General features: G+C 39.3%; 2 protein-coding genes across 2 annotated transcripts; both read left to right on the top strand.

Moving 5' to 3' along the window:
- Positions 1 to 1,097: 1,097 nt before the first annotated feature.
- LOC106986258 (olfactory receptor 5D18-like) lies at positions 1,098 to 2,033 on the top strand. Its single transcript, XM_015084430.3, has one exon. It carries the CDS (start codon positions 1,098 to 1,100, stop codon positions 2,031 to 2,033), a length of 936 nt encoding a protein of 311 aa, XP_014939916.2.
- A 6,274-nt stretch (positions 2,034 to 8,307) lies between these two features.
- On the top strand, positions 8,308 to 9,297 carry LOC128311669 (olfactory receptor 5L1-like). Its single transcript, XM_053202607.1, has one exon. It carries the CDS (start codon positions 8,316 to 8,318, stop codon positions 9,249 to 9,251), a length of 936 nt encoding a protein of 311 aa, XP_053058582.1. The 5' UTR covers positions 8,308 to 8,315; the 3' UTR covers positions 9,252 to 9,297.
- Positions 9,298 to 9,699: the final 402 nt, after the last annotated feature.

The following is a 9,699-nucleotide window of genomic DNA, read 5'->3' as shown; positions in this document are numbered from 1 at the left end:
CTAGTGCAGCTCTTTGGTCTGTACATTGTCAGTAGACTATTTCCCATAGGCCCAGAGACTCTGGCTTGTCACAAATTACAAGTATGATCATCAATAAAAGAAATATCTTGGTATCTAGACCTAGAACAGGGGTCAGAGTCTGGTGTGGAGGAATGGACATATGATTGGGATTCTGATCAAGGCTCTAGTCGCAGGTATGTAGATTGGTCATTATTGGCATGTCATTGGGAAAGTCAAGGTGTCTCCAGAAGTTTTGTCACCTCTAGAACAAGGAAGTAGACATGATTATCTTTAGCATCGAATCTAATTATTTATCAAGTAATGAGGTCACATTGACAATTTGGAGCCCATTAGTTGAGGAGAATACTCTGAAAAAAATGAATTAAGGTTTATTTTGATATCAGATTCACTGAGTCAGAAAGAAAAAGATTAATGTGTTGTATGAAATGAATAATAAAGGCACAAATATAAAATGTTAAAGGTGTTTATGCTTAATGTCACAGTGTAAACCTCTGATGTAAAAATTAATTTATTTGGAAATTTCTCATGTTTGTACTGCTTATAGGGCTGACACAATCAGTCATTATATTATGTTAGGTGTATCTTTTATGCACTTATAATGTGCAAGGAGGGCTGAAAGGGTTATGCTAAAATTTGATTTAAAATAACCATAAATCCCTTTATCTCATGCTTTTATATGTAAATATTAAAAATTACAGTTAAGAATTGAAACAACTTTTAAAGATTTTATTTTTATGTAATCTCTACACCCAACATGGGGTTCGAACTTACAATGCCAAGACCAAGAGTCACATGCTCTACTGGCTGAGTCAGTCAGGCATCCCGAGAACTTAAAAAATTTTAATTCAGTAATTGTATTGCTTTTAAACTTAACGAACATTTCAAAAATGATTTTGTGTTTTCAAATATTAGACATTTAGCATATCTTACATAAAAATACATAGAGAAATTATGAAAAGATATTTTGCTTCATCTTCCAGTCTTGGTAAGGGGTAGTTAGGAAGCTTCTTAGATGCTCACTCCCTTACTATTTTTATTTTCAGGACCGATTCAGACTCTGACAAACAGAAACCATCATGTTACTTTCAGAGAGAAATAAAACTGGGGCTGTGTTCACTCTCTTGGGCTTCTCAGATTACCCAGAACTGCAAGTCCCTCTCTTCTTGATTTTTTTGGCCATCTACAGTGTCACTGTTGTAGGAAATATTGGGATGATAGTTATAATCAAGATTAGCTCCAAACTGCACACCCCCATGTACTTTTTCCTCAGCCACCTCTCATTTGTGGATTTCTGCTCTTCCTCCATCATTGTTCCCAAGACCCTGGCAAACCTAGTTGTAGAAGACAGGACCATTTCATTTCCAGAATGTATAGTACAATATTTTTTCTTTTGTACCTTTGTGGTAGCTGAATCCTTTTTATTGGCTGTGATGGCCTATGACCGCTTTGTGGCCATCTGCAACCCTCTGCTCTACACTGCGGCCATGTCCCAGAAACTCTGTGCCATCCTAGTGGTCGGATCATACGCATGGGGAGTAGCATGTTCCCTGATACTCACATGTTCTGCTATCAGGTTATCTTTCCAGGGTTTCAACACAATCAATCACTTCTTCTGTGAGTTCTCTGCATTGCTGTCCCTGTCTTGCTCTGATATTTACATCAATCAGTTGCTGCTTTTCATTTTTGCCACCTTCAGCGTGGTCAGCACACTGCTTATCATTCTCATGTCTTATGTGTTTATCCTTGTCACCATCCTCAAGATGCGTTCAGCCAGTGGTCGTCGCAAAGCCTTCTCCACCTGTGCCTCCCACCTGACAGCCATCACCATCTTCTATGGGACCATTGTCTTCCTCTACTGTGTTCCTAACTCCAAAAACTCGAGGAACACAGTGAAAGTGGCGTCTGTGTTTTATACAGTGGTGATTCCTATGCTGAATCCTTTGATCTACAGTCTGAGAAATAAGGACGTCAAGGATACAGTCAGCAAGATAACTAAAGTCTTTTCTTTTTGAGCATATTATTGCAGTTTATTGTCCTTGAAATGTAAATCAAGTGGGCTCATAATTGTTGATTGTAAGATACATTTAAATATAATGAAGAGTTGATGTACAATGGATTGGATGTGGATTTTGATCCAAGAGACTTACCTTGATGTTATCTTTTGCTCACTGGAAAAAAAAATCCGAAGCCCCTCTGACCTTTGGTTTTTAATCCAAAAAATTGAGGTAATATAAACTAGCTCCTAATCTGATTGTGAAGACTAAAACTTAATTTAGGTATCGTGTGAAATACCTTGTATAATCTCAGTAAACATTAATTTTATTCCCCTTTCTTATAACATACCTCAAGTAGACTAGGTCTCAATAAACACATAAATATACCTCCAAAAGTACAACTAGCAATTAAAATAAAACATAGTCTTCATCTCCAAGGAATGCACAGTCCAGTGTCGACAGTAAGACAGTGAAGAAAGTGGCCACTGTATAAGGTGGGAAATAAAAAGTATCATAGAGTTTTTGAAAGAAAGAAAAGTTCAAGTCCATTTAGGGACTTTAGAGTAATGACTGCAAAAAATAGGTATCACCTGAACTTGGCTTTGGATAACAAATTGCACAGTTTCAGGAGACAACAGGTATGAGTTTCATTCAGAAGAGCAAAGCATCACAAAATCATGAGGTCAGAATGTAATACTGAATCAGTAATCTAAAAAATATTTTATTGAGTGATTACTATATAACATGTGTGTGTGTGTGTGTGTGTGTGTGTGTGTGTGTGAGTTGTGTGTGTTGTATTGTGTGTCTAGGTTACTTGGCATGAGTGGAAGTTTAATAAGACATTGTCTATATCCTGAATATGTTTCAAAGGAGCTCCATTGTGGCAGTGTGATAAGTTATGATGGCATCCGTCAAAGGCTTTTAAAGATGTTAGACTGGATTTCAGGAAATCTGTTTAATTTTTTAAATTTTTTTGAGAAAGATAGATAGAGGAAACGAGTGGGAAAGAGGGGCAGAGAGGACAGAGACAGAGAATCTTAAACAATCTCCATGCTCATCATGGAGCCTGATGTGGGGTCAATCCTACAACCCTTGGATCATGACCTGAGCTGAAATCAAGATCAGCATGGCTCACCCAGCTGAGCTACCCAAGTGCCCCTAGATTTCAGAAAATCTTATGCAAAGAATAAGCATAATGAGTGTCTGCCCAACCTGTGTTTCATAGTAACATTCTGCCTATGAAGACATCACAAACATTATCAATCCTTTATCATTTTTTTTTTCTGAACATGAACATAATCTCTGAATCCTTCTCAACTGAACTCCCGCCTTAAGAAAAAGTGCTCAGTGTCTCCTGGTGGCTCAGTCGGTTAAGCCCCTGACTTTGTCTCAGGTCCTGGTCTCAGGGTTCATGAGTTGGAGCCCTTACATCAGGCTCTCTGGTCTCAGTGTGGAGCCCACTTTGAATCCTCTGTCCCCCTCTCTCTCTTCCCCTCCCTAGCATGCTTTCTCTCTCTGTCTCTCAAAAATAAAATAAACATTAAAAAACTGCTCAAAACCAATTGCTTCCATAACTATTCAAAAATAAAATAAAGTCAGGTAGTGATTAGCACCAAGGCCTATTTATTTTATCTGGCAAATTCAACATACTAAGCCTCTGTAATATTAATAAGTCAGGTTGCTTGAATGCCTTATACCTGCTTCTCTTTCTCTTTACTCAATAAGGACAGTTAAAATTGCAAACAAGTTATTAATAAAATGAAAAGTAATACATTTCTGCTGTTCTAGTAAAGGAGAACTATTTTATATGGGCTCAGGAAAGTTACTTAAAATGTGCATATTATTTTGAACTTATGATCATTATTAAAATGTTCTATTTATATACATCATAAAATAAGGAATCACTTAAATAACCATTTTACATGGAAAGATACAATCTAAGAAACAGTGTTTTAGAAATGGATGTCTGAGGAGGGAATGCATTTCTCTTCTATTCGGTTTCTCTGCATATCCACAAATTTATCTTTCACTTTCCTTTGGTCCTTTTTTTTTTCAAGACACTCAATACATTTTAGTGAGCCTTTTAGTGTACAACATGAGGTGAAAGGATAGTCAGTCCTCTTTAACCAATATTTTACACAGCTGTAGGAAAATATTTCAAACTTTAGGGAATTATAACGGATTACATATATTACAGGTTGGGGAGCAGGTAAACAATCTCTGTGTTCTTGAATTTTCCAGTTGAGTCTTCCTTTCCAATAGTATCCAGCTCTAATTAGTTACATACATTTCTTCAAGGCCATGTTTTATTGTTGCTGATGTCTTCATACCTGAAACTTTGCTATTTCAGTCAATATCCGCGAATTCCGCTTCAAAAATGCGTTTTGCACTGGGTGGAATTTTGGCACCTTTCTTTCCATAAGCCCATTCTGGATCAATCTCTAGTTAAGCCTTTTCTCCTTTACTCACTTATACACTTATACAATAAATTAACTCATTATTCATAAATTAATACAATTTATGTGCACTTATACAATCCTAATTTTCCTCAAAATTTAGGAAATTATTTACATTGAATTATTTTTGAAATATTTATATTGAATTAGGAATTCTTTACTTTGAATCAAAAAAGGGTAATTCCTCTTTAGAGAGACTCTTATTTTACTTCTGTTCTGCTTGGACAAAGGACGATCATTTTGGGGTAAAAGTAACACCAACCATTTCGCTCTTACTCTGAGGAAACCAAAGCCCGTAACACGTAAGTGACCCGGCCAAAGTTGTAAAAGCAATTGTTGACAGAAACGAAAGTAATCGGTTAAGACTCCAGACATATCTTCTACGAAACTCTAGCAGACAATCTTGTGTTTTCTTTCATTTCAAGTTGCCACATTTCAGACTCTTTATGATAGATTCTGTTGCTTTTATATAGAACATGACATATTAGCCTCTGAAATTTTTGGTTGTGTGCCTCTCAATTTTGAAAATAATTTAATATTGAATATAAAATATTGCATCATAATTTTAAATAGCAGCAAAAAGTGTGATTTCTCTTACATAATATAATTCACTTAAAATACATAAATAAAGGGGCACCTGGGTGGCTCAGTGAATTAAGCATCCGATCTTGGCTCAGGTCATGATCTCACCATTCATGAGTTCAAGCCCGGTGTCGGGCTCTGTGCTGACAGCTCTGAGCCTGGAGCCTGCTTCACGTTCTGTGTTTCCCTCTCTCTCTGCCCCTCCCCCACTCACATTCCATCTCTCTTTCTGTCTCAAAGAATAAATACACATTAATTTTTTTTTAATCTTAAAAAAAGATAAAATGTGTTAATAGCTGTATTCAGAACAGTAACTGGGTCATAGAAAGTGGTCACTGTGAGCATTGGTTACTCTTCTTAGCAAAGGTGGTTTGTTATTCGCACCTATTTCTGGTATTTGACAGAAGTCCGGTTTGACTTCAGCCCCGTGCCTTCCATATTCCGGATATAACACAGGCAAAGTTGATAAGACATACTCATCTATTTCATAACGACGGTCTGATCTCTGGTTCACAGAGCAATGGTGGATGCAGCATAAAGTGCTCTACAATGTATCATGGACTCTGGGAGGAAACTTGTTGGGTTATAATAACAGGTGCCAAGCTGTTTATAGATTTTCCTCCTGTTTATATCTCACGGAAGGTGTTGGAGTTTCGGGATAGTAGTGTTCTCTTGACATCTCATTGATATATCAGAGAGATCAATAGTTGTTTTGGGAAGCTTAGGGAACATGAGTCCCAGAGATACACACACACAAAACCATAAAGCATTTCCATGGTAACATCTCCAGAACCAGGGGAACCATACTTCTCCCACAGGTAGTTGGACTACACTCTGTTTTCTTGGGGATGGGCATAAGTGATATTTTCCGGGAGCTGAATGCTTTTTCTCTATTTGTTCCTCATGAGTGTAATTTACTATGGCCATTTCTATGAAAACGAGGAACCGTAGAGGAGGACAGTAGTATCAAACATATTTTTAAAAGTCTGCATTAAAGTCCGCATTTCACTCTTTCTTGATTAGAGAGTGTTTTAAGAAATGCCGTGCTTCAATTGCTTCTCTATGAAAACGTTTCTCCTGTGTGTCCTGAGACACAGTCTCAAAGGGGAACGTTAACTGTTTAATCTGCAGGACCAACAACCTTGTAACAGCTGCCAGTGTAAAAGGGAAAAGGGTGGGAAGCAAATCGGGGAGAATGCGTGGTCTCTCCTCGCCTTCCTCCTCTCGCACACTGACCCCATCCATGGAACCTGGAAAAGACCACGTAGAGGTTCCCCTGACAGTGAGCCTGGAGCCTGGAGTCTCTCTGATGCTGAGAGCTGCAGGAAGGGGCCCTCAGGACTGTTCCTGGAGGGACACAGACTTGGGGACCACCTGTGAGGCAGAAAGGAGAAGAATTACTTTGATCCTGTGCACAAAATGAGAAATGTCTTTCCATAGCAGATTTCTCATCCTTGGTACTATTGACCTTCTGGGTCAGATAATATTTGGGTGTTTGCGTGTGCTCTTGGTATGTGTGTGGGGGGTGGCGGGGGTGGGGCAGCCATGTGCACCATACACTGTTCAGCAAAATCCCTGGTCTCTACCCACTAGATGTCACTAGCACCCCTTCCTATTGGGAGAACCCAAAACGTCTTGGGACAGAGCCACAGGTCCCAGAGGCATCAAAATATCTCCTGCTCCAGAACCACTTCTCTATAAAGAGTCAACAGCCTGATTTTTCACCTTCAGACTTGAAAACAGGCAAGGTTTTCAACATTGTGTACTATGTTGGGCTCAGAATAAGACACCTCACTTTTACTGACCATTGAAGAGACAGAACCATGTTATCAGAATAACTATTTGTTTTCAGACTGGGATTTCTCAACGCGCATATCTTTTACCTTTTTGAAATCATTTGACCAAAGGGGGACATACCTAGTGGCTTGAATCTTAGTGAAGCCCGTGTTTCCTCCAGGAATAATCCACTGGGGACTCCACCTCATAAAGCAGGTTCTAATTTCTTTTCAAATGATTAGAAGAAAATATTTATTGTCATGGGTTTTGTAAGGGTTAAATAGGCAAAGCAAATTATGTATGCATATACAATATTTTACATGTACACTCCGGCTTAGTGTTATTTAACTTACCATTTTATCATAATAATTTTTCAGGCCATTAAAGGGCTTTCAAAAACATCCTGTAAATAGTTGCATAGATTTCCATAATATATATGTACCCTAGCTTTCACCATTTCCCTCTTGTTTTTCAAATCTTTTTAATATTTATCTATTTTTGAGACAGCATGTGTGAGCAGGGAAGGGGTAGAGAGAGGGAGACAGAGGATGCAAAGCAGACCCTGCACTGAAGACAGACAAGCAGATGCTGGGCTACAACTCACAAACTGTGAGATCATAACCTGAGCCGAAGTCAAACACTTAACCGACTGAGCGACCCACGTGCCCCTGACCATTTCCCTCTTGCTGGACATATTATTGCTGAAATTTACTCTCATAAATAATGCTACAATGCAGCAGGAAGACTTTTTGTAATACTTCCTTATGTACATCTTTGATTCGTTCTTCAAATAGATTTAAAACTGAATTTATTTGTCTAATAGGTTAAGGCTTCAGAGTCAGAGTTACAGGAAGTTTGAGACCAAGTACAAACTCCCTGAACAAAAAAAGACAAGAAAGACCATGATTAGGAGAATCACTATGTTACTTTATAGAAAGAAAAAGCTAGTGTGGAGGATAAAAGCTACTTCCCCATCAAAAACATATGGATAAAAAATGAACACTTGTGGGTTAACAGTCTTCAACTGACATGCTTCTCATCATTTCAGTGGAAAACAGGGAAGGATGTGGTGTATTTCAAAACATTATTTTCTGAGATCTCACTAGATTCAGTACTCATTAAACAGTCTGCCAGGAAAAAGGGATTTGAGTTTCATAACACATTGTGGCTAATTATGTCTGAGGTCTTTCTAGTGATTCAGTGTCAAGCTGTAAATTGTGTAGGAGTCGCTTAAGGAATCATATACACCCTGATGGATGTGGATGTTTCTGTGTGATCTGTGAATCCATGTGTGACCTTACGCATCTTTCCACAATGCCTGCACTTTTCCTAAACTTCACAAAAGCCATGTCCTAATTCTTTGTGGAAAAACTTATCTTACGCGTTTTCATGTCTCTTTTTTAAGAGACTGCCAAAAAATGAATCTGGGATCACACAATGGAGGATAACTATGAATATTTTTCTCCAACCTCAATCAAATGGGAACATGGGCACGGAAAACTGCTCCGGTGTGACCGAGTTCATTCTCCTCGGATTCGCAGAAGCCCCTGAGTTGAGAGTCGCCCTCTTCTCTGTGTTCCTTCTCATCTATGGAGTCACGGTGCTGGGCAACCTGGGCATGATGGCAGTGATTCAGGTCAGCTGTCACCTTCACACTCCCATGTACTTTTTCCTCAGCCACTTGTCCTTTGTGGACTTTTGCTACTCCACCGTCATCGTGCCAAAGATGCTAACTAGTACCTTAAACGAGGACAAAGCCATTTCGTTCCTGGGGTGCACCGTGCAATTCTACTTGTTTTGTACATGTGTGGTAAGTGAGGTCTTCCTGTTGGCAGTCATGGCCTATGACCGCTTCGTGGCCATCTGCAACCCACTGTTGTACACGGTCACCATGTCCCGGAATCTCTGTGTGGAGCTGGTGTCTTGTTGCTACCTGTGTGGGATGGTGTGTTCTCTGATCCACTTGTGTTTAGCTCTTGAGATCCCATCCTACACATCAAATGTGATTGACCACTTCTTCTGCGATCTGCCCCCTCTCTTGTCCCTTGCTTGCTCTGATGTCACTATGAATGAACTCATGGTGTTCATTGTGGCCACCTTCAATGAGATCACCACCATCGTGATCATCCTCACCTCCTACTTGCTAATTCTCATCACCATCCTGAGGATGCACTCTGCCGAGGGAAGGCGCAAAGCCTTTTCCACCTGTGCCTCCCACCTCACAGCCATCCTTGTCTTCCACGGAACAATCCTTTTCACTTACTGCCGGCCCAGTTCTGGCAACAGCGTGGATACTGACAAGGTGGCCACGGTGTTCTACACTGTAGTGATTCCCATGCTCAACCCCCTCATCTATAGCCTGCGGAACAAGGATGTGAAAGAAGTGCTCAGAAAAATGGTGAGCTCCAAAATATTTTCCTAGAAAATATTTTCTTTGCGAGACTCAAGTTCCCAAAGGGCAGGCTGGTTGAGCGGTGAATGGGTGGTTGTAGTGTTTGAGTGGAGGGTAGAGCCAGGGGGTAGGTAGTTAAGAGCGATTCTTTTTGATTCACTTACCTTTATGAATCTTCCATTTGCCTCAAAGTTAGGACTGAGTATATTTCAAATTTTAAGCCTACTTCTTTTCTTTTCTTCAATCTATAATCTTTGAAATGGATAGGAGTAATGGATTTTTAAGACATGTTTGGTTTGCTCTATAACTTTCATAAGCTTAATGAAGAACTCTTGAGAATCATGCTCTCTTTCAGTATCTATGATGGAAAATTCATTCCTTTTCAAAATTGAATTCCTGCTATTTTACAATGAAGAACACATCTTTGTCCAACAGTTGATACATAGAGTGAGATTTCTACATGCACACATGTCATTTT

The sequence above is a fragment of the Acinonyx jubatus genome, chromosome D1, assembly GCF_027475565.1.
Source record: "Acinonyx jubatus isolate Ajub_Pintada_27869175 chromosome D1, VMU_Ajub_asm_v1.0, whole genome shotgun sequence".
Taxonomy (NCBI): Eukaryota; Metazoa; Chordata; class Mammalia; order Carnivora; family Felidae; genus Acinonyx; species Acinonyx jubatus.
The sequence above is the reverse complement of the archived record's forward strand: the minus strand, read 5'-3'. Positions and strand labels throughout refer to the sequence as shown.